Below are 26,498 nucleotides of genomic sequence, written 5' to 3' on the forward strand. Positions count from 1 at the left end.
TGGGAACGGCTTCTTTCCAACTGTGATAAGACTGCTGAATGGATCCTGACCTGGAGCTGGGCCGTACCCTCCAAATATCCGGACCTGCCTCTCGGTTTTTTTGCACTACCTTACTTGCCATTTTCTATTTTCTATTTATGATTTATAATTTAAATTTTTAATACTTTCTATCGATTTGTAATCTAGGGGGCGGGAATCAAATATCGCTGTGATGATTTACGTTCTAGTATCAATTGTTTGGCAACAATAAAGTATAAAGTATAATTTTACCTTTCTTGTCTTTGAGCTCCTCCCAAATTCCCTCCACTGAGTACTGCTGTGACATATTCCCTTAGCAATAGTGCAACCCCTCCACCTCTTTTACACTGCCCCCTCATCCCCATCAAAATCTAAAACAACAAAATCCAGCAATGCTGAGCTGAGCTGCTGTCTTGTCCCTCACACAACCAGGTCTCTGTAATGTCAACACCACAACTCCATGTATTGTTCCAGGCTCCAAGTTCATCCTCCTCACCCATAATACTCCTAGTGTGGAAGCCATTCTAGTGATTCTGTTCAAGAAAGAACACTGATTGTTTTTTCTCTTTCTCAGCTTTATTTTCCCTAAATGTGCTGAGGGTTTGTTTAGGGTCCATTGTGTTTGTAATGTTTTCCTAGTCTGCTTATCATTCGCTACCTCCACGCTGTTGTAGTGCTTGTCAGGGTTGCAGACTGGCTTCATCCACTGCATGACTGGAGCAGCCATAAATGTTCTGAGGTTTACTTTGATGTTAAAGTATTAACAATATTTTTTTTGATTTGTGTAACCCATTGAGAATAAAGAGCTTTTGTTTGAATCAAGCCTCTTCTTACTGACTCCTGATATTAACATTTGACTTTTTTCATGTTAAATTAATATTAGTATTAGAGCTGTACCTGAATTAGAAACAGTTGAAATACTGTGTGCAATGTCAATACACTCCACAGTAAAACCGAAAATGAGCAGTGCTGATACAACTGATGAAATTATCAAAAATGGACTCTTTATAACTTTGTACATTGGGACTTTTCTAAATCGAGCTGTAAAGGCCAAGGGATCATCTGATGACCTGAAATTAACTCACTAATTATTGCAAACGATTGAGTATTTATCAACAGAAATGCAAACATTTAAGATGTTCACAAATGGAAGTTAAAAAAAGATTAGAAAAAGGAAAAGTGGGAAGAATTTGGAACTATCTGATGCCAAGTGTATTCATTACTGGTAAAGGGTTGCTCAGAGAAAATGAAATGTGAAGTTTTTTCAAGTCAGAATTTTGTGGCAAAATAGATTGGCAGTAATACAAAAGATACAAGCATGTACCATCAAGCTCCAGGGTAGCTTCTGTCCCGCTGTTATCAGAGTCTTGAATGGACCTCTTATTGAGAAAATGCACTCTTGACCTCACAATCTGCTTCGTTATGATCTACCACTTTATAGTTTGTCTGCACTGCAATCTTTGGAGGTTTTACACTATATTCTACAATGTTAAGGTTTTACCTTGTTTTACCTCAATGCATCATGTTCTGATTTGACACTTCTGAAAAGTATGCAAGACAAGCTTTTCACTGTATCTTGATATATTTGACAATAATAAAGCGGTACGAGTGAATTGGTGAGGAATGTTGGTACTGCTTTGTGTGTCTCTGCCTATGGTCATTGGTTTTAATATGTATTTTAAAAACGCCACTTCTTTGTTGATAAATATAACTTAAACATCACCATCATCGAGCATCTCATTTGTAGCAAATGATGTATTTGTACAATATACGATAACTTACAGCAGTACTCATTTACTCACATTAATATCTGCCCTTTGGCAGATGGTGTGTCATTACGATTACAGCAACTGAGGGAAGAATTCTTGACCTTTTTAAAATATCTTCTTGAATATTGCCAAAGGCAAATTGTCTCTACCATTTTAGAAGGGAAAGCTTTGGAAAGCATTGTCATCTGTTTTTTTTTATTTGAGTCCATGGTGTCAGAATAAGTGAATGCTCATCATGGTGTTAAAACATACATATTTTGCTTTGACAGCTTGTGTTGTTTACTGGAAAACTGAATACTATTGCTGGGATAGTGACCATCATTTTTCTGTTGGTCTATGCTGCTGTGGATCTAGCCTGTCTGGCATTGGAATGGGCCTCGGCACCAAATTTCAGGTAGGAAAGAAATTTTAGAAGTTCATTGAAGAATAAATGTATGCAGGATTGTCACAGCATGTATTGAGATTTCTGTGCTCTCAACTTAAAATTACTTTGCAGGAAATAGGAATCTGAGAATCAGGTTTTAAATGCTTTAGTATAATTATACAAAAGTGAAGTTTAAAATATGCTATAAATATTTGGGAAGTTACTGGATATCCATGGAAAGAGAAATTTACACCAGTAACCTTGTTTGATTTATATTTGTCTGGGAGGTACAGAAATTATGGCATTCGGAAGATGAGAGAAATGTAATTCTGAGTCAAGCTCTGTATTGTTGCATGCTCAAACACGTAATAATATCGAATGTTAAACTGTTTCTTGTTCCAGATGTAATATTTATTCATTTTGAAAAGGCTTATAAATAATTCCACAGTCTTTGATACAGTCACATATTATGTAGTTGAAAGTATTTCATGAGTAAAAAATGCTTTTGAACAAAATGATGTAAATTTTATTCTTTCGTAGAGTAATACTGTATTGAAACAGGCCGATTGGCCCATATGGTCTATGTTAACCACAGCATCCTCTCTGCTAATCCCAGTTGCCAAAGTTTAGTCCATAACCCTCCGTGTACCTCTCCAAATGCCTCTTAAATGTTGCAAATGTACCCACTTCGACCATTTTCTGTGGCAGCTCATTTCAGGTACTCTCTGCCCTCTGTGTAAAGAAGTTACTTCTCAGGTCTCTTTAAAACCTTTCTCTTCTTATCTTGTGTCTTGTGCCCTCTAGTTTTGGACACCCTGTCCCTGCGGAAAAGGCTGTGACTGCCCACCTTATATATACCCTTTGTGATTGTATAAGCTTCTTCTATTTTCCATTCCCTTATGCTCCAAGGAGTAATGATCCATCATGGCCAATCTCCTCTTATAATTCAGGCCCTTCAGTCCAGTCAGCATCCTGAATAAAATTCCTGGATGGCTTTGAAACAGTCGGTCAATCCTTGTCAGTAGCAAACCTAAGTTAGAGGATTTTCTGTTGATTAAATTAGAAGTAAACAATAAGTTGGCTGTAGTGCTTTCACCTACTTCCATTGCTCTTCAAGTTAAATCTCTTTTTTTTCAACCAGAAAATTACAAGCTCTGCCTGGATTCTGTCCTTTCTCCTTCAATACTCTCGTGTCATTCATGAGATTCGCAAACCAGATTCTTTGACTCTTTTCCATTGAAGTCTTGACTGCTTAACTTTTGAATCTGCTCGTTCAAGTTCAGTGTTCTGTCATTCAACCACACACACGTATACCGCCAAATGAAACCGGTTCCTCCAGAGCAAGGTGCACATAACAGTACATATAACTTACACACATAACACATCAATGATATTAGCACAAATAAATTAGTATAAGATGCATATACGAAGCAAGTTTAAAAAGTAAGCAGTGTAAGGCTACTGATGCTTCATGCATGTTGAGACCTGGATGGTGGCAGGGAATTCACTCGTCTCTTGGCCTGGAGAAAGAGCTGTTTCCCACCTTAACACTTCTTGTCCTAATACTGCGGTATCTCCTGCCTGGTGGTAGGAGGTCAGAGAGATTGTTGGATAGATGGGAGGGCTCATTGACAATGCTAAGAGCCTGCGTACTCAGTGCTCTTGATAACTATCTCTATTGACTGGAAGATGATCCTTTCAGTAGTCCTGACAATCCTTCGTAGGGACTTGTGGTCAGATGCCTTGCAATTCCCGATTCAGCTGCTGAGCACACTCTCAATGGTGCTTCTGTAAAAATTGGTTAAAATGGGGATGGGGGGGGGGAGCCTCACTCAACCTCAATCTCATGTTGGGAAGTGGAGACGATGCTGTGCTTTCTTGACCAAAGAGGTGGTGTTGAGGAACCAGGTGAGATTGTCTGTTATGTGCACTACCAGTAACTTGGTGCTCCTAGTTCTCCTCACGGAGGAGCCATGTAGGTGCAGTTAGGAGTAGTCAGCCTGCACCTTCCTAAAGTCCACAATTACCTCTTTGGTCTTGTGCAAATTGAGACTCAAGTTGTTCTTGGACCAGCCCCTCTACCTCCTCTCATCACTGTTGATGAGGCCAGCCACTGTTGTGTCATCTGCAAACTTCGTGATTAGGTTTGAACTGGATCTAGCAGTGCAGCCAAGTGTCTGCAGTGTGGACAGCAGCGGGCAGCATGCAACCCTGGGGAGCGCCGGTGCTCAGCGAGATGTTTCTTTCTACATGGACTCGCTCTGGCCTTTCTGCTGAGAAGTCCAGGATGCATTTACAGAGAGGGGGCCTGAGGACACTTGACCCTCCAGCAACAGAGAAATGATTGTATTGAACACCGAGCTAAAGTCAATAAACAACATCCAGGCACATGAGACTCCTTTTTCCAGCTGGGGCAGGACAGAGTAGAGTGCAGAGGCTACAGCATCATCACTTGCATTGACTTCATTTCTATGAGGATGTCTTGCTGCCACAGTTAAGTAAATGCCTTGATGTCAAAGCCAGGTACCTTCACCTCCACTTGTTTTTGGAATCCACGTTACTTGGTTGGTTTTGGACAGAGTCTGCAGTGAGGTTTACTGCCAAGTGGTGAAGGTGAAATCTAAGCTTGAAGAAAGGTTTTTGTTGACGCCATGATGGCATCATGGAGGTTTTAGCGCAATTTTATAAAACTGCCAATGATCCTTTTGAAGACCAAGATGAGATGAGACTGGGCAGTAAATAGCACATTTGGAGTTCTCAGCTTAGTGCCCTTGACGTAACTGGGTTGTGTTTCCACAGCATAGGGTAGATGCTAGTGTTGTAAGTCGATCAGAACAGTTAGCCTTGAGGCATTACTAGTTCAGAAGCAACCTTTCAGCACTGCAGCCAGGATTATTGGTCCCACGGATATTGCTGTATCCAGGGCTATCAACCATTGCTTCATATTGTGTAAAATGAATCAAATTGACTAAAACTGACTGCTGAGATTTTGGGAGCATCAAAGCAGAAATAGATCATCTGCTAAGCACTGCTAACTGAATCTGGCTATAAATGCTTCAGCATTTGCCACTCAGCCATAGGGGATAGCATCATGGAGGCTGCTGCTTTCAACTGGATGTTTAATTAACTACTGTCTTTCATAATGGAATGTTGCAAGAGGTGCCACAGTGATGAAATTGTGCATGATCAAGTGTTGTATTGCATTCTGCACACGTCCTTCAACCAGGATTGTTTTCTTGCAATAATAAAAAGGAACTGGTGAAGTGCATGAGGTTACGGATTGTAATGTATGGTTTGGCTGGTAGCCCATGCTGCAACGTGGAGATGATTAGTTTTGAGCAGGTGCATCTGTGTAAAATTTAACTCATTTACATGATGATAGTGCCTCACGATATGAAGCTGGATCTCTTCCGTGTGTGCACAGGTCTCAGGTCTCCATAAGGGGTGCAGCATGATAGTTGTTTTAACAATACAATTAAAGGCAAATGTCACTCCACTCTTCAAGAAGGAAGAGAGACAGAAGAAAGAAAACTATTGACCAGTCAGTTTGACCTTAGTGGTTGGGAATATGTTGGAGTAGATTGTTAAGGAGATGGTTTTGGGGTATTTGGAGGCACAAGATAAAACAGACCTTAGTCAGCATGGTTTTCTTAATGGAAAGTCCTGCCTGACAAATCTGTTGAAATTCTTTAAAGAAATAACAAGGAAAGGACAAAGTAGAATCGGTGGATGTCATGTGCTTGAATTTTCAGAAGACCTTTGACAAGGGTCCACGCATGAGGCTGCTTAACAAGTGTGTGGAATTATAGTCATAGTCATACTTTATTGATCCCTGGGGAAATTGGTTTTCTTTACAGTTGCACCATAAATAATTAAATAGTAATATGTAAATTATGCCAGGAAATAAGTCCAGGACCAGCCTATTGGCTCAGGGTGTCTGATCCTCCAAGGGAGGAGTTGTAAAGTTTGATGGCCACAGGCAGGAATGACTTCCTATGACGCTCTGCGTTGCATCTCGGTGGAATGAGTCTCTGGCTGAATGTACTCCTGTGCCCAACCAGTCCATTATGTAGCGGATGGGAGACATTATCCAAGATGGCATGCAACTTGGACAGCATCCTCTTTTCAGACACCACCGTCAGAGAGTCCAGTTCCATCCCCACAACATCACTGGCCTTACGAATGAGTTTGTTGATTCTGTTGGTGTCTGTTACCCTTAGCCTGCTGCCCCAGCACACAACAGCAAACATGATGGCACTGGCCACCACAAACTCATAGAACATCCTCAGCATCGTCCGACAGATGTTAAAGGACTTCAGTCTCCTCAGGAAATAGAGACGGCTCTGACCCTTCTTGTAGACAGCCTCAGTGTTCTTTGACCAGTCCAGTTTATTGTCAATTCGTATCCCCAGGTATTTGTAATCCTCCACCATGTCCACACTGACCCCCTGGATGGAAACAAGGGTCATGGGTGCCTTAGCTCTCCTCAGGTCTACCACCAGCTCCTTAGTCTCTTTCACATTAAGCTGCAGATAATTCTGCTCACACCACGTGACAAAGTTTCCTACTGTAGCCCTGTACTCAGCCTCATCTCCCTTGCTGATGCATCCAACTATGGCGGAGTCATCAGAAAATTTCTGAAGATGACAAGACTCTGTGCAGTAGTTAAAGTCGGAGGTGTAAATGGTGAAGAGAAAGGGAGACAAGACAGTCCCTTGTGGAGCCCCAGTGCTGCTGATCACTCTGTCGGACACACAGTGTTGCAAGCACACGTACTGTGGTCTGCCAGTCAGGTAATCAAGAATCCATGACACCAGGAAAGCATCCACCTGCATCGCTGTCAGCTTGTCCCCCAGCAGAGCAGGGCGGATGGTGTTGAACGCACTGGAGAAGTCAAAAAACATGACCCTCACAGTGCTCGCTGGCTTGTCCAGGTGGGCGTAGACACGGTTCAGCAGGTAATTACAGGAAAGATGCTGGCATAGATAAAGCATTGCTGATTGGCAGGAGGAAAAAGAGTGGGAATGAAAGGAGCCTTTTTTGTCTGGCTGCAGGTGACCAGTGACATTCCACAGGGTCTGTGTTGGATCTGCTTCTTTTTCTGTTATATGTCAATGACTTGGATGATGGAATTGATGGCTTTGTGGCCAAGTTTGCAGACGATACGAAGACAGGTGGAAGAGAAGGTAGTGTTGAAGAAGTGGAGAGGCTACAGAAGGATTAGGAGAATGGGCAAAGAAGTGGCAAATGGAAGACAATGTCAGGAAATGTATGGTCATGCACTGTGGTAGAATAAATAAAAGGGTAGACTATTTTCTAAATGGGTAGAAAATTCAAAAATCTGAGGTACGAATGGGCTTGGGAAGGAATTCCCTAAAGTTTCTTTTCCAGGTTGAGTTGGTGGTGAGGAAAGTAAATGTGATGTTAGCATTCATTTCAAGAGGACTAGAATATAAAAGCAAGGATGAAATATTGAGGCTTTAGAAAGTGCTGGTGAGGTGTCACAGAGTATCGTGAGCAGTCTTGGATTCCTTATCTAAGCAAAGATGTGCTGACATTGCAGAGGGTTCAAAGGAGGTTCATGAAAATGATTCTGGGATTGAAAGGCTTGCAGATGAAGAGTGCTTAATGGCTCTGAGCCTTTACTCACTGGAATTCAGAAGAATGAGGGGTGACCTCATTGAAACCCATCGTATGGTGAGAGGTCGTGATAGAGTGGATGTGGAGAGGATGTTTCCTACAATGGGCAAGTCTAAGACCGAGGACACAATCTCAGAATAGAGGCACATCCTTTTAGAATGGAGATGAGGAGGAATTTCTTTAGCCAGAGGGTGGTGAATCAATAGAACTTGTTGCCATAGGCAGCTGTGGAGGCCAAGTCATTGGGTATATTTAAGTCAGAGGTTGATAGATAGTTTATTAGTCAGGGCATGAAGGGATATGGGGAGAAGAAAGGAGATTGGGGCTGAGAAGGAAAATGGATCAGCCATGATAAAATGGCAGAGCAGACTCAGTGGGCCAAATGGCCTAATTCTGCTCCTGCATAGAACATAGAATAGTACAGCACAGTACAGGCCCTTCGGCCCACAATGTTGTGCCGACCCTTAAACCCTGCCTCCCAGATAACCCCCACCTTAAATTCCTCCATATATCTGTCTAGTAGTCTCTTAAACGTCACTAGTGTATCTGCCTCCACCACTGACTCAGGCAGTGCATTCCACGCATCAACCACTCTCTGAGTAAAAAACCTTCCTCTAATATCCCCCTTGAACTTCCCACCCCTTACCTTAAAGCCATGTCCTCTTGTATTGAGCAGTGGTGCCCTGGGGAAGAGGCGCTGGCTGTCCACTCTATCTATTCCTCTCAATATCTTGTATACCTCTATCATGTCTCCTCTCATCCTCCTTCTCTCCAAAGAGTAAAGCCCTAGCTCCCTTAATCTCTGATCATAATGCATATTCTCTAAACCAGGCAGCATCCTGGTAAATCTCCTCTGTAATCTTATGGTCTTCCCTGCCACATCATCATGATTATGTACCGTGTCGTATGACGTGGGTGATTATGGTCTTATGACCATGGTTATACTTGGCAAATTCTTCTACAGAAGTGATTTGCCATTGCCTTCTTCTGGATAATGTCTTTACATGACGGGTGACCCCAGCCATTATCAATACTCTTCAGAGATTGTCTGTCTGGCATCAGTGGTCACGTAACCAGGACTTGTAATATGCACCAACTGCACAAATGACCATCCACCACCTGCTGTCGTGGGCTTCACATGACCCCGGTCGGTGGGGCTAAACAGGTGCCGCACCTTAGTACACCTGCTTTCACATAGCCCACTGTTCTCCTATTATCTGTGTGCTTAACAAAATTCCCCTGATGTAGCTGCCTTTTCCAGCACCCTTGCCAATATATTCCATACACTCACTGTTCTCTGTGCAAAACACTTTCCTCCGACATCCCTCCTCTTTCCTCCAGTCACTTTAAAATTATGCCCCCTCGTATTAGCCTTTCCCACCCCTGGAGGAAGCCAGTGGCTGTCCACTCTATCTTTGCCTCAAATCATCTTCTACGCCTCTCTCAAATCTTCAACGTGAATGATCAGAAATTCACGAGTTATAAGAACGATAGGTTGTATTTAGTTGGTTTCCTTGTCCACGTTTTGCTGGATGCCGCGAAACTTCATTGATAATGGGGCTCTTACCTGTGTGAAATTATCCTCCAGAACCCCCTGGAGTGCTAGGTGAAAAATACAGTTGGAAAGCATTGTGGAATATGCTTGAAGGAAATTTATAATTCATGAGGGAATAGTGGACTGATAAACTTGTCCACGAGTCGCATTGTGGAATCTGCTTGAAGGAAATGTATAATTCACAAGGGAATAGTGGACTGCTAAACTTGGCCATGAGTAAAAGATAAACTGGTCACAGTAGTCCTGCAGCTGAGTCTTACGTTTCAAGATAGCAAAAGAAATATGGCACAGGTAGCTGGTTAATAAGGCGAACTTGGCAAAGCTAGCAGATCAAATGGTCATACTGGCAGATTGAGGATCAGGTGGGGGGTATGAACATTGATACTCAGAGTTATGTGGCCCAGACCAGTTGCAGTTTTATTACATGACACATCTACCAGATAAGTAAAGAAGCTGTAATTGAACACATTTGTGATTTGTAATAGCGATGAAACTGATGGTGTTTATAGAACATACGATCACACAGAAGTTAGCTAGTTACAGAGTCCTAGCCACCTGTCTTATAAATCACAATATTGGACTTCCAGAGCATCAGAAGGATGGTTCAGAAGAACAGTTCTTTAAGAATGTGGTAAATGTAATAGTGTTTCATGTCTCAAGACAAATACTGATTAAAAGCACTGCTAAATCACGTAAACTGATTTCTGTATAGATTACAAACAAGGTGATGAGAGCTTCCCAGGTGGCTGGGGCTGAGGTAGAAGAAACAGGAGATCAGAGTTGCTGTATTGGATCAACAGACTGTGATTGACTAAACAAATGACAAGTGGAGAAGGGAGGATTGTTCCAAGTTCAAAGTAAAAGTTATCATCAGAGTACATACTGTATATGTCATCACATATAACCCTGAGATTCTTTTTCTGTGGGCATACTCAGCAAATCTACAGAACAGTAACTGTAAATATCAGATACTGTTAACAGTAAAGAAACTGCAAATGCAGATATAAATAAATAGCAATGAATAATGAGCATGAAATAACAATATAACAGAGTCCTTAGATGGAGTTGCTATCCCCTTTTGTTCAAGAGCCTGATGGCTGAGGGGTAGTAACTGATCTCGAACCTGGTGGTACGAGTCCTGATGCTCCTGTACCTTTTGCCTGTTAGCAGCAGCGAGGAAAGAGCATGGCCTGGAGTGGTGAGGAATTTTGGTAATTGGTGCTGCTTTTGTACAACAATATTTCATAAACAGGATTGCAGAAAATTTGCAGCAATTAATCTGTTAATAAGGGGATTAGAAGAGGCATTCTAATTTGAATGTCTTTGGTATTTTGATGTAGCAGAGGTTGCCTGAAGGAACTGAAGACAGCAAAGGGAATGTGATAAATGGAGCATAAGGTCAGGAAGTGCAAAGGCATAAAAGGATAATCTGAGACAAACTCTAAGTGAGTGGGGAGGCCATGTAGAGCAAGAGATAAATTGCATAATTTAAACGGCAGGCACGCCAACACCCACTGGAATCTCATGAAGGCTGGGAACCCCTGTTAATTTGTAAGATGGGCAGGCTCTCAAGCAGATGATAGAATAGGAAATGAGTAGGCCCACATACTACCGTGAGTCCATTATACAACTTTATGAGTACAGTCCAACAACCCAATGAGGTAAAAGGGGAATGTTGCAGGGTGAGATTCCCGTGCCATATATGAGGATGAACAAGAGTTCTGCAATTTGCCAAAGCCTCCAAGGTGTTTGGGACTTTGCCTTCAAAATGAAAAGTATACTGAAGGACCGAGTCTTAAGTTCAGTATGACTGACCACAATTGGCAGTCCATGGTGGAAATGGACAATAACTAGCAGCATATGGAGTCCTCAGGAATTTCAGGTCCCTTCTGTGGTCTGCTTGGGAGGGTTTGAGGAGGAATCGATTCCAGCAGACCCCAAGGTTCTGGTTGCCACACGATAGGAAAGATGTTGATAAGCTAGAGAAGGTGCAGAAAAAAAACTCTTAACGATGCTTCATGATTGAAAGGATTAACATATAAAGAAGATTGGATAGGATGTGTCTATCTTCTCAAGAGCACTAATATGATAATTATGAGAGGCAGAGATGGGTAGATAACGCAATCTGTTTGGTATGGTATTTGTGTCTGATAATAAAGGGATAGGTTTAATTTGAACGAAAGGGAGTTTAAAAGGGGATCTGAGTGGTAAACGTTTTACACAAGGAGTATCTGGAATGATCTGCCAGAGGAGGTGGTGGAGGTACAAATAATAACAACATTTGGGAGGGTATCTGGACAGTAAATTGACCCTACCAAGGAGAGGGGTATGGAATTAATGCAGGCTCATAGGAGCATGATGAGAATGTATGGATTTGTCTTCCTACTGCCCATTACGCTGCTGGTGTTTAGGGCAGCAATGAAGGTCCTCCTTCGCTGGCAGTATTGAGAGCTTCCTTCATCATGTCAGTAGCTCATGGTAGTCATGCAAGTTCCAGGTAGAGACTTAGGAATACCATCGCCCTCAGATGTCGAAGGATTCTTTGTTGCTTTTTAATTAACAATTTTGTTTTATCATTCAGGGTTATTAGCCCTGATCTGAACCCCCCCCCCCCCCCCGAACCTGGAGGACCGGTGGACCACTCTTAGTCTGACCTCTACCCTTTGACCCGTTTGGCATGGGTGACCCTACCAAGAGCCAAAGCATAAAGCCCTGACTCCAGCCAACACAAGCCTCCAAACCACAACAAGGTTGTGGTCTTCTTGAAGGATATATGTTTGAGGTAGAACAAAATTTGGAGAGTGAGAAGTTTAAGAATTTTATTTATAAGGAGTGTTACTAATGGTTTGGGAACAGGATGATAATAATACTAAAATATTTTGTGCTAATTTGTGAAGTTAGTTTGGACTAGATTTGGTTAGCTGCAAGGAAATAGCATTTCATGAATGAGATGGGGAACTACAAAGGGGAGAACAAATGAGGATCTGGTAGTTTGCAAGAGTGGAGCAATCAACAGTTTCACTGTCATTGCAGTATTGGCACAGAAATATCCCAACAATCTTTATTTAAACTTGGGGTAATGAAAGGCCTCTGGTGGAACGAGGTTTGACGTCAGCTGATAGTTCTGAGAAGATGAAGTTCTGAGAATGGATCAGCTTAATCCATTTTTGTCCTGTTACTTTCAAACATTGCTGCTTTCCTCTGTGTCAATTTCTAAGTTTTGTTCAAGTTTTAATAGTGCTTGATCAGACGTTGACTTTGCTGCCCCTGAGTTGTTGAGGGTTTATATTATAGCTGTTTTATCTCTTCCTGCTACTACTTCCTGCTGTTTACCTTCAACATACTGCTTTTGACTTGCAAATTCTTCTCAACTTTGCAAGCTGGCTAAATGAAAAAGCATCACATTCCAGCTACAAGTAGTTATTTTTTTGAAAAATCCATATTTTTGTTTTTATCCGTGTTTTGCTTTCCACCTGTGATGAGGATACAGTCAGAGGTTTGTTCTGTTATCTTTCAACCCAACTCTCTTCCACAAGTTTAATGTATGTGTCATTGCATTGTTTCAAAGTACTGTAAATTCTGCACTGTTTTTAACATTAGATTCTCTTTCAATGTTAGTGCATGTTTTCCATATGTAAATGTTACTTGTTGTTTGGATTTCTTGTGAACATTTTCTGAACATAGAAGTGTAGTTTTGTAATTGGCTGGTTTCTTGGGCTTGTATCTCCTTGGATTTTGAAGTTGATAGCTAATGGATCTGAGCCCAAGGAGCCATGAATGCCAATGGCCACCTTTGGGTGAAACTGGAGTTGAAAATAGGAGATAATTTTACCCATAGAGGAGATAATATTGTAATTTTGAGGCATTTAGAGAAACACTTGAATAGGTAAATTATGATGATGAAAATATGATGAAGCATTGTACAGGGAGGAGGTCAAACACCTAGAGAGCTGGTGCAGTGATAACAACTTGATGCTTAATGTCACCAAAACCAAGGAGATGATCGTCGATTTCAGACGGTCTCAGCCTGAGCACACACCCCTCAGCATCAGTGGCTCCACAGTGGAGAGAGTGGAAAACATCAAGTTCCTTGGGGTGCAGATCTCGGACAATCTCACCTGGTCCAGGAACACCACTGGGATTGTGAAACGGGCCCAGCAGAGATTGCACTTTCTGAGGAAGCTTAAACAAGCATCACTCCCCACTAACATCTTAACTACATTCTACAGAGGCATGGTTGAGAGTGTGCTGACCTTTAGCATCACAACCTGGTACTCCAGCTGCAGTGCTGTCGACAAAAAAGCCTTGCAGAGGGTGGTTAGGGGAGCAGAGAAGGTTATTGGGGTCTCCCTACCTTGTATCCAAGACGTCTTTCAGAGTGGATGCCTCCAGAAGACACGGTACATCATTAAAGACCCCTCACACCCTCTCCATGAACTGTTTGTTATTCTGCCATCAGGCAAATGTTACAGGAGCATTAAAACTAAAACCACAAGGCTACTAAACAGCTTCCTCCCACAGGCAGTCAGACTGCTAAATAGCTGCTCTACCTGACTCTGCTATGGACACTTTTAACTTGCACTGGACACTTATAACTTGATTTTAACTGACATGTGGCTGTTGTGTTTTACTATTTATTGTTATGTTTATTATTTAGTGTTGCGTTTGTTATGTTATGATTGCACTGCTCCTGGGAAACGCTGTCTCATTCTGCCCTGCAGAGCTGATGTACGGTTAGAATGATAATAAAGTTTTTTGAATCTTGAATCTTGAAGGATACAGGCAAATGTACGAATGCAGGCAAATGGCATTATTCTAGATGGCCAAAATGTTTAGCATGAACAGAGTGATGTACAAATCTGTGACTCTATTTTGATTTTTTAAGAATAGTTATGATGAAATATTGGACTTCTGAATTCAATGTTTTGGGCTAATAATTTGATGATTGCAAGTTCAAATCCTATTAAAGCAGCTTTAGAATTTGAGTTTTGTTCATTAAATTATTAATGCTTCGATGATGCTGTCACACCTTTTTTTCAAAGGCATCTGGTTCATTAACTGCTGCAAATAAAAATAAACCAGGACTGTTTATTCAAACGAGGATGGCAAAAGCAAAGCCTGCAAGAAATGCCTCAGTCATATCTGTCTGCTGGAGCTTAAGGCAGATAATGTTGTCACCCAGCTGAGTCATGCATCAAACTGCCCGTCGTAATCACAGACTCACAACTCATCAATGTCCCTCCAGATGTGTTTATCTCAATGCCAGGATAGTGACTGAAATTGGATGCACAGTAATTTATTGTCAGGTGGGAATAATCCCAGGAATCTGCGGTATTGACTGTGAACTTTGCAGTCTCAAAGCTTCAGGTTGACATAGGTGGCAAATATCTTTGTTCATTCCCTTGTTTTAGTGATAAGTAAAGATATCTTTCTGTTTGGTTTCAATGGTTCAGTTTAATATCAGGGAATGTATACAGTCCATAACCTGAAATGTGTACTCTTCACATTCATCCAAGAAAAGACGAAAAGCACCCCAAAGAATGAATGACAGGAAAATGTTAGAACCCCAAGCACCCCCCATACACACACAAGCAGCATCAAAATATCAACCCAACCCCATCCCCCTCCAGCAGGAAACATCAGTGCTTGCTACCCACCAAGCAAGCCCCCAAAGAGAGGCCATGATCTGCAACAAAAACTATTTTTGACATGCCACAGGTGCTCTCTCAGTAACAAGGGTGAGAGAGTTGTCACCCTTCCACAGCAAGAGGGGAGATGAACAGATTGTTGTTTTGATGTTACAGTCTGAAATGGCTCCTGGTTGAGCTCACCTGATTAGAGAACTAGGAGACTCTTCTCCCCCCATCCCCCACCTCCATCGAGGAGAGAGAGTGTGATCCATTGCTCAAGTGCAGAGGCCTGCAGCAGCCACACCCGCTGTCTCGACGTTCTGATCTCCCACAACACTTCAGCTGGCAACACCAGAGAGGAATGGAGTCGACAGGGATGGCACCGTCTTCCAGGCTGCTCCTGGAACTATCGAAAACTGAAAGACCACAGTTTGAGTGCAGCTGTAGATCACTGGGCCCCAGCCACCTTGAAAAGGAGAAGAAAAGACATTAAAGAGAGGAATTAAGCTGTTTCGCAGATGAGCTCGAAGAAGTCACCCTCTGGCCCCAGAAGAGTAACAAGCAGATTGACAAGTGGGGTTTTATTTCAACCTTCACTGTTTTTTTCCTCTTATGGGCATTCATGAACATTATGGCAGGAGTAATCAGCATATGATCCAAATGGAGACTAAGTTCTGTCTTCACAAAAGGTTATATGGTACTACTGCTTTGGTAAATAGTACAGATTCCAAATGGATCTGGTAGTTACAAGTTGGTCATCTTTTAAGACACAATGCCATCTGCACAAACGTATTTTACCAGAATCTAAGCTCGTGGCCAGTCACATCCTCAATCTATCAACATTTTACCATGAACTAGCCAGATGATCTGACTTTTTTCAGTCATAAGTGAAAAAGCATTCTAGTTTTGTTCTACATGAAAGAGGTGGTAAGCTGGAAACGATATGCATTCTGAAGGACTGAATACTATATGTATAATTAATCTCAAAAGCAGCATAATCAGGCCAACTCTGTTTGGTCCTGCAGCCTGTTGCAAACAGTCCTAAGCAATGAGGTACTAACAGAAGAGGAAAGTCATGGAAGTCTTCATTCTGTGGAAGTGCAGGAGGCAAAGTTAACCTTATTTCCGTGATGGTTCCGGTCCTCTGTAGGAGCTCCTCACAGTTGCACTTGTCAGTCAATTACATAATTGATGTGTTGAGACACGTAATGACTGATGGCACTGGGCACATAAAAGGACATGGGGCCGGGTGTTTTATTAAAAAAATATGTGCCAGTGATAACTTGTAACAGTGGAAAACTGCACCACACCACAGTGTACTGCATTGTTTGCACATCAGAAATGGAGAATTTCCCTGCAACACATACAAAATGCTGGAGGAGCTCAACAGGAGGCAGCGTCTAAGGAGATTTAAAAGGTGGGGGGAGGGGAGAGAGAAACATAAGGTGATATGTGAAACCTGAAGGGGGAATGATGAAGTAAAGAGCTGGAAAGTTGATTGGTGAAAGAGACAGAAGACCATGGAAGGATTTCCCTGTTTGTGGAATCATCGTCAACTTATGATACAGAAGGAGGCTGATCAGCCAGTCTTGTCTATGTTGGTTGATGCTACTCTCCGGCCTAATTCTGTCTTGCTGTTGTTGGTCCATAACCCTGCAGGTTATGGTTTCTCAAGTACACATTTACATGTGATGAGGTCTTCTGTTTGGCAAGCAGTGTGTTCCAGACCCCTACCACCATCCACTGCAAAAATACTTCATTCAATCTATTCTGTACTTAAAACCTGTGCCATTGGTTTTGAATGTTGTGGATGAGTAGGAAAAATAGACCCTTCAGCTGTCACAATTGTGTCCAGAGTTAGAAATCACTTGGACAAGTGTGAAATGATGAAGAAAATTCAAAATAGACTTGTTTAAGAGCAAAGTTGTATCTAATTTGACTTTTTGACGTATTAAGAAGGGGAATGCAGTTCAAGATTCAAGATTGTTTATTGTTATTTATCAGTACACAAGTGTAAAGATATGCGGTATAAATGGCATTTAATAAGATGCCTCATCATCAAGAATGAATCCAAAGAGGTGAGAGGAGCATGGGAAAAAAAATAGCTGAGTAACAGGACGCTGTAATAGGACACTGATTTTCTTGGGTAGAAGTTGGGAGGGTTGAGTTCCATTGGGTGCAGTGCTTTTCTTAATTTGAATGGCATTCATTTTCTAAATTTGTAGGAGGCAAAATTTTGAGTAACATGGGGAAAATGCATCTTTACACATCAAGTGGTTAGGGTCTGGAATGCACTGAAGGGTAGGAGAGCAGACAATTCCATTGTAATATTCAAAACAAAGCTGGATATGTATCTGATCAGAAAGAATTTGCCATGCTGTAGGGAGAGGGCAACCTCCTTTTGATAATCATTGATGTAGACCAGTTTGTCTGAGTAGCCGCTATCTATGCTGTATGTGCTTTGTGAGATCAATGATAGTTCTCTTGTCCATATCCTTTAGTTGCTATGTATAAATTTCGTAACAAGTATATCAGGATTTATGGTGTAGTCAAGATTTTGTGGTTTGGAAACCAGGCATTTTTCACCTTTGAGGATGAAGAAGTGCGAAGTGTCAAGTATACCATGTAGCTATATTTAGCCTGGGCTTTAGTAAATCAAGCACAGCTGATGATGGTGTCATTCCTCATGTAGCTAAAGTGAAATGCTTTCCAAATTGTGATTGCATCTCCTTTCAGTACATCCATTAACAAAGTTACTTTCCAGAGTAAATGGTCTAGCAGATTACTCCTGGTGAGATTAAAAAATGTGCAGAACGTGCTGTCCCGACAACACTAAATGTGCTACGTGTGATTTTAAAGTCATTATACCAAAGAATCAATCTGGATAACTCTCAGCTCAAAATTACCTGGTGGTTTTTTAATGCATGCGTAATGGCTAGATATTGGAAGTGGGGAGGGGGGAAGGAAAATAGCAACTGTAGGCCAAACAGCCCTGGGGTTTGAATCATCCTTTGGTGATATGACTAACGCTGCACCTCAAGTCCACTTTCATACCACTATCGCATTGTTCACCTTGTAGCTTTATCTACCTGAATGGCCACTGAAATCTGCTGCATCAGGCGGGGTGCTAGAAGCACTAACAGGCATTTGAAATCAGAACACATGACCATTTTGCTCAAGTGGCACAGGCAAGCAAGTTGAAATTCACTGCAATACAGTATGTGCAGTGTGAATAAATAATTTGCACTAAAACAGTCTATTTCTACTATACTAAATTTTGTAGAGATAGAGCACAAAATAAGCTATTCTTAGAATATAACAATAAAATAGTCTTGTAATCTTATTAAATAGTAGCATAAAACATAGTTTTAATTGACAAAATGTTAGAATCTTGTTTTCACTTGGCAGATTACTATATAATCGAATAATTCCGGGTTAACTGGAAAAGCCTTGCAGAAACCTGTAACACAAAGGGAATAGGGTAGAAGAGCAACAACAAGGATATTATTTCCTTAAAGCAACTGCTCTTTGCTTAAAGTAGAAATTCAACCACTGAAATGTATTGAAGTATGTAGAATATTCTTTGCTAAGTGCAAAACAATTCTTTAAAGTAAATGGCTGTATAAAATATGTATGTTTAATGTGCGCATAAATTAACTGTAAATTTAATTTTCCACTTGTCGCACAGACGTAGCATAGACACCAAAAGTGTCTCACTAAAGTGATGTTTTAATGGAGAGTGACCCTGTATTGCTACAGGCCAGCCCAATTCATGGTCCATAAAATGAAACTGAACAATCAGCCTCTTTAAGTGGCTTTCTAAATAATTGTTTTTGGCCCAGGTATGGATAATATCCTTGAACAAGTCATCTGCAAATAACTATTAATTCAGTTTGAATGCACTAAGCATTTTAAAAAAAACCTGGCTGCTACAAAGGTTCTTAAAAACATAAATGATAACGCTGCTTAGTGTAGGAAAGCACCTCTGAGAGGATTTTTCAGCTTTCGTTTTTACTACAATCTTCGCAGTTGGATGCTTTGATTACGGCAAGTAGATTGTAAGATAATGATATCAAGCAGGATTTCATTTTGAGGCTGTTTTTGGCTCATCACTGTACATTGGGGAAAAATAAAGAACTGATCAGATAGAAAACTGAACAAAACTGCTTTCTTTGAAATAAAACTGGTCATAACATGAGTATATTTTGTTTGCTTGCGTTGCACTTTCAGGTATAAGGTAACAACCTCAGGATAAATGGTTATCCTTATTAGTCTGTCAAAACTGCTCAATTAGTAACATCAGTGTTGAAAGTACACAGGACATCGCCTTAATCTGGCAGTAATTTGTTAAGTATTGGCCTTTTTGACAGTGCCTGATAACTACAATTGTTAATAGCATCGTGGTTTCCTTGAAGTGTGTAATTGCTGGTACACTAAAAATCTAGACATTTTTTTACAGGTATGCTACACATCATTCTTTTTTTTTCTAAATGAGTTATTATTAAATTTAGCAAAGAACAACCATATTTTAAAATCTACAAATTGAATCATAAGGTTTATAGCACATGAGGATGGAGGCTAGTTGGTCCATCTTGTCCTTGCCAATCAAAAATTTTAGGGTCACCAGCATTCTTCTTAAATGTAAGGGCCATGTTGTTAGTGCATGTTACATAAAGCAGGGGAGTAATACTAAACTCTCCAGAATCCTACTCTGAAGTCCTCTGCTTATTAAAGTTCCTGTTGACCAATACTCTTCACTGTGTTTCAATGAGCCTGTTTTTAGTCTAACTCGCCACTTTCCCTTGCAACCCTAGAACAATGCCCTCCGCTTTGCTAAAATCATAGCTCTGCCCTCATCAACCTCTTTTGTTATCTCATCAAAATAATTGGATAAGGTTAGTCTCTCTCTACCTCCTTTCTCAAATCCATCAATAATTAACAATTTGCTCTAAACTTGCTTATGCTCTCCTTTTCAATTCCATCAGTTTGTCCATTACTGACACTGGGCTGACTGAGAAAATGACTTGGCTTGTCCCTTTCTCCTTATTCAAATGATAATCCTCCATTAGCTGTATTCTAGTTTTCTGGTACAGTGCCAGTAGCCAAGTGGATTGGAAAATTATAGAAACTATTTCCTCTTATGCTTCTTGTGGGACACTGAGATATATTTCATCTGGAGCTGAGATTTATGCACTTGAAAAAAAATCAAAGCCACAGGGTACGTCCACTTCTCTTGTACATTTGTCATTATAATCTTTCACAGTGACAAATTCTGCATTATCCTCTCATTGTAGCACCAGTTCATTTAGAACTACGCAGGAATTTGACTGGATTACTGCTTTGGACTTGAATATGACCTACTCTTCTTGTTTTACCTGCAACTATTCTTTTATGCACCCTCTGATTTCCATTTTAATTTTATATTTACACTTTTGAGCATGGTAGAACACTTGGAGGCGGCTTTTCAACCGAGTACGTTCATACCAACTGAGTAATCCCTTCCATACCATTCCTTGTAGCCCTGTAACTTGCGTTCACTTGATCATTTCTAGAGCCTAGAGTATTTGTCTTAAGCTTATCCTTTTTGGAGATTCACATTTGGGAGTTTCCCTATCTGACTTCCTCACAACTCGCCCCTTCTTTTTTGCATTGAGAACGTATTTGGTGTGAACCACCGTTTTCTTGCCTTTGTTGTGGTTCTCTTGAATTTATTTTAGTAGCTTTGTATCTCCTTTTCCATTTAATCAGCTACAGTCCCAATTAATGTTGATGTGGTTGAAATCCTCGGCTATTATGGGTCTTTTATTTTTTCACGTCTCTCAAGGACAGCATGTACGATGGCACAGCAGTTAGTGCTGATGTCTTGTACTTCTAGTGGAGTTGTTCAACCTGCACAGTCCCTACAACAGTTTAGTCCTGATTCATAAGGCCATAGTGCTTCGGATCAGAACTAGGCTATTTGGCCAATCATGGCTGATCCTTTTTTTCCCCCCTTCTTAGCCCCACTCCCCGGCCTTCTCCCTATAACATTTGATGCCATGTCCAATCAAGAACCTATCAAGCTCTGCCTTAAGTACATCCAATGACCGGGCCTCCACAGCTGCTTGTGGTAACAAATACCACAAATTCACCACCTTCGCAAGGCCTCACCAGTGCCTTGTAAAGCATCCCTGCTCTTGCAGTTTAGAGCTCTTGAAATGAATGCTAACATTGCTTTTTCCTTCCTTACCACTGACTGTCCCTGCAAGTTAACCTTTAGATTGTTCTGCACGAAGATTCCGGAGTCCCTTTGCATCTCAGATTTTTGGATTTTCTCCCGATTTAGAAAACAGTCTGCACATTTATTTTTTTCCACCAAAGTGCATGACCATACATTTTCCAACATTGTATTTCATTTGCCACTTTCTTGTCCATTCTCCTAATCTCAGTCTTTTTGCCTAGCCTGTTTCCTCAAAACTACCTGCTCCTCTGCCAATCTTCGAATCATTTGCAAACTTGACAACAAAGCCATCATCAAAATTATTGATATACAGCATAAAAAGCTGTCCCAACACCAATCCCTGCAGAACACCACTAGTCACTGGCAGCCAACCAGAAAAGGATCCTTTTATTCCCACTCGCTGCCTGCTACCAATCAGCCAGTGCTCTAACCATGCAAGTAACTTTCCTGTAATACTATGGGCTCTTAACTTGGTAAGCAAGCTCATGTCTGGCACTTTGTCAAAGGCCTTCTGAATATCCAAATAATACAACATCCACTGGATCCCCTTTATTTATCGTACTTGTAATCTCCTCAAAGAATTCCAACAGTTCATCAGGCAAGATTTTCCCTTAAGGAAACCATGCTGTCTAGTCTTATCTTGTCCTATGTCACCAAGTACTCCATAACCTCATCCTTAACAATTGGCTCCAATATATTCCCAACCACTGAGGTCAGGCTAACTGGTCTATAATTTCCATTCTGCTGCCTTCCTCCTTTCTTCAAGAATGGAGTGACATTTGCAATTTTCCAGTCCTCTATCACCATGCCAGATTCCAGTGAGTTTTGAGAGATGCCTTCACAATCTCTAATGCTACCTCTTTCAGAACTCTCTGGTGACTTATGTACTCTTACGTCTAATGCCACTGTAATTTCCTTTACTCCACTGAAATACTGCTTTGTTAAACTTTACTTTCTCCCTATCAAATTTCAAGTTGAACTCAGTCATATTGTGATCACTGCCTCCTAAAGGTTCCTTTACCTTAAGCTCCCTAATCACCTCCCATTCATTACCTACCCAATCCAGTAGAACTGATTTCCCAGTAGGCTCAGTGACAAACTGCTCTAAAAAGCCATCTCATAGGCATTGAACAAACTCATTTTCTTGAGATCCATTACCAACCTGATTTTCCCAATCGATGTGTATGTTGAAATCTCCCATGTCTGTCATAACATTGCCCTTTTGACATGCCTTTTCTATTTCCTGTTGTAAGCTGTGGTTCACATCCCAGTTGCTGTTGGAGAACTGTATATAACTGCCATCAGGGTCCTTTTACCCTTGCAGTTTCTTAACTCAACCCACAAAGGATTCAACTTCTTCCAATCTTGTGTCACATCTTTCTACTGATTTGGTGCCGTTCGTTACCAGCAGAGCCACGCCTCTCCCTCTGCCTTTCTTTCCTGTCCGTTGGATACAACATGTAACCTTGGACATTCAGCTCCCAACTGCAGCCACGATTCAGTGATGGCCACAATATCATACCTAACAATCTGTAATAGTGCAACAAGATCATCCACCTTATTTCTTGTGCTTCATGCTTTGAGATTTACCACTTTGAGTGGTGTATTTGCTGCCCTTTTTGATTCTGCATCCCTAATGCACTGATACTCACCCTGCTGGCTGCAATTTTGTCCTATCATCTGCCTGTTCTTCCTGACAGTCTGACTGCACGCTGTCTTTGGTTTTTTACCATCCGTCCGATCCTGAACCCCTTCACTCCGGTTCCCACCCCCCTGCCAAATTAGTTTAAATCCTCCCCAACGGCTCTAACAAACCTGCCCATGAGAATATTGATCACCCTTGGGCTCAGCTGCAACCCATCACTATTGAACATGCCATACCCTTTCTAAGATGGTGCTGTGTACGCCAGTCATGTTCTGAGCTCTGTTCCAAATCTGCGGTATGCTACTAATTCCTACAACTTTCTTAGCATTTTCTGCTCAAGTAGCTGATAGTCACATCAGATATGATAGACTGACCCTTCTGAACATTGGAATGACGGCATTTACTCACTATATGGGTAAATGCTGAGTTTCCTACACTGGAAGCCCCTGCTTGCACAATCCATGGGAGACTCATCTCTTACACCACTACTACCTCGGAAGAAGCGCCGGACGCGAGGGAGAAGGGCCGGCATCCTGGTGAGACTTGAGACGGTGTTCAAATCAACCGCCGCTCCCTAGCATACTCCTGGCTAATGTTCAGCCCCTGGACAACAAGTTTTGTGAACTGAGAGCCAGAATCTCCTACCAGCGGGAAACAAAGGAATGCAACGTTTTGTGCTTCGTGGAGACCTGGCTGATGGAGGAGAGACCGGGCTACGTTATCAAACCCTCTGGGTTCTCCCTGTTCCGGGCGGACGCGGACAAATCAAAGATACGGGCAAAAGCTGAAGCAAGAGGCGGCCATAGTTAAAACTGTCCACTATTGGTTCGACCGATTGCCCTCCATGCTGTAGGACTGCTTCGATGACGTTGACTGGAATGTCTTCCATGATGAGGATATCTCCAAGTTCACCGATGGAGTTACGTGCTTCATCTGGAAGTGCATCGACAATGTTGTCCCCTAGAAGTCAGTCAGAACCAGAAATCCTGGATCAATAGTTCCGTGCGAGCAGCACTTAATGTGTGACATAGTGCTTACACTGCTGGCAATCAGCAGTAGCTCAAAAAAAGCAGCTACGATCTGCCGAAGTTATCAAAGCTGCAAAACAACAATGCAGGGACAAGATTCAGTCAACATTCACAACGCATAGCAGATATGACTTGTGGTGAGGGTTGCATACCATCGCAGACGTCAAAGCCAAACGTAGTGGTGCCGCCAACATCACGGCCTCACTCCCAGATGAGCTCAATCGCTTTAACGCTAGGTTTGATATCGCTAATTCACAGTCTCGAAGGCAAGCCACCGCTACCACCTGCAACCTGGTCGTCCCTGAGGCTGAGGTACACAGATGTTTCCAACTATTGGACAGTCACAAGACTGCGGGACCGGACGGCATCCCAGGACAAGTACTCAGGATGCGCACAGCACAACTATCAGATGTGTTTACTGACATTTTTAATCTCTCCTGCTCCCAGTGTAGAGTGCTCTCCTGCTTCAAATTATCCATCATTGTCCCTGTACCAAAAAAGACCAAGGTAACATGCCTGGACAACTGGCGTCCTGTCGCAGTCACCTCAGTAATAAACAAATGCTTTGAGAGGCTGGTCAAGGATTACATCTGCAGCTTGCTACCACCCAAACCAGACCCCCCTACAATTTGCTACCAACACAACTGATCAACAGACGACGCAATAGCCACTGCTCTACATACTGTCCTTAAACATCTGGAGAAGAAGAATGCCTATGTGAGAATGCTGTTCTCGGACTACAGTTCAGCATTCAACACCATAGTTCCATCCAGGCTTGACAGGAAGCTCAGAGACCTCAGCCTTGACTCTGCCTTGTGCAGCTGGATCCTGGACATCCTGTCAGATTGCCAGCAGGTGGTAAGAGTGGGCTCCCTCACCTTCACACCTCTGACTCTCAACACAGGAGCCCCTCAGGGCTGTGTATTAAGTCCCCTCCTTTACTCCCTGTATTCCCACGACTGTGTTGCCAGCCACAGCTCTAATCTGCTAATTTGCCAATGACACTACAATCCGTCTCCTTATCCACGGGGGATTGGTTCGGGCACCCCCCGTGGATCCCAAAAAACGCTGATGCTTAGGTCCCTTATTTAACCTGTCTCAGTGTGGTGGACTTTAGGACCCAGCAGACCGCTGGACCTTACTTAACCTGTCTCAGTGTGGTGGACTTTAGGAGCTCTGAATCCGCAGTGTTTCTGTTCACAAAAATAATCACGATCATGATTGAAATAAAGTGGAAATAATAAAGCGATGGGAAAGAGGTGAAGCGCCATCGGTCACTGGAGAAGCGTTAAGCTACAGTAGGTCAACGATCAGAACAATTTTAAAGGATAAAGTGCGAAAGGCCCTGCCCCGATGAAAGCTACAATTATTACTAAGCAATGCAGTGGTTTAATTATTGAAATACATACGTTTCTTAAGTGTTTAATATGCATAGAAAGGTAAAATATATACTATACACTAAGACAAACGTTTGACTAACTGACGCTAAATAATACCGGATGTACCTGTTCCGACTCACTTAGTAAGAGAACTTCCGGTTTTCTTTTGATCCCGATCTGCGGTAACCTACGCACATCCTCCCGTATACTTGAAATCATCTCTAGGTTACTTATAATACCTAATACAATGTAAATGCTATGTAAGTAGTTATACTGCATTGTTTAGGGAATGATGACAAGCAAAAAAGTCTGTTCATGCTCGAACAACAAGTGCAGGAGAGGGAACATTTGGGTTTTCCCGATCTGCAATTGGTTGAATCCGCACATGCGGAATCCGCCGATAAGGAGGACCGACTGTACATTGATTGGCCTAATCTCAAACAATAACAAATTGGCGTAAAGGGAAGAAATCATCTCTATGACATAGTGGTGTCAAGAAAGCAACCTCTCCCTCAATGTTGCAAAAACAAAGGAGTTGGTTGTGAACTACAGGAGGAATGGAGACAGGCTAACCCCTATTGACATCAATGGATCTGGGGTTGAGAGGGTGAACAGCTTTAAGTTCCTCGGCATCCACAGAACCGAGGACCTCACATGGTCTGTAAGCACCAGCTGTGTGGTGAAAAAGGCACAACAGCACTTCTTTCACCGCAGACAGTTGAGAAAGTGTGGTGTGGGTCCCACATCCCAAGAACTTTGTACAGGGGCACAATTGAGAGCATCCTGACTGGCTGCATCACTGCCTGGTATGGGAACTGTACCTCCCTTAATCACAGGATTTTGCAGAGACAGCGCAGCGCATCTGCAATTGTGAACTTCCCAATATTCAGAACATTTACAAAGACAGTTGTGAAAAAAGGGCCCGTATGATCATTGGGGACCCGAGTCACCTCATCCACAATCTATTCCAGCTACTACCACCCAGGAATCAGTACTGCAGCATAAAAGCCAGGTCCAACAGGCTCCAGGACAGCTTCTTCCACCAGGCCATCAGACTGATTAACTCACACTGATTTGAGTGTATTTCTATGTTACATTGACTGTTCTATTTATTATAAGTTACTATGATTGCACATTGCACATTTAGACAGAGACATAACGGAAAGATTTTTACTCCTCATGTACGTGAAGGATGTAAGAAATAAAGTCAATTCAATTCAATTCAGAAGAGATCCCAATGACCCAAGAAC

General features: G+C 41.9%; 1 protein-coding gene across 1 annotated transcript in view; it reads left to right on the forward strand.

The window, feature by feature from the left end:
• The window catches only part of LOC140196302 (solute carrier family 12 member 9), a 131,754-nt gene that overhangs the window by 74,225 nt on the left and 31,031 nt on the right, over window positions 1–26,498 (forward strand). The window contains exon 9 of the mRNA XM_072255273.1: window positions 2,057–2,181. Coding sequence (XP_072111374.1) covers window positions 2,057–2,181 — 125 coding nt within the window. The remainder of the gene's footprint in view (window positions 1–2,056; window positions 2,182–26,498) is intronic.

This window comes from Mobula birostris, chromosome 4 (assembly GCF_030028105.1).
Source record: "Mobula birostris isolate sMobBir1 chromosome 4, sMobBir1.hap1, whole genome shotgun sequence".
Taxonomy (NCBI): Eukaryota; Metazoa; Chordata; class Chondrichthyes; order Myliobatiformes; family Myliobatidae; genus Mobula; species Mobula birostris.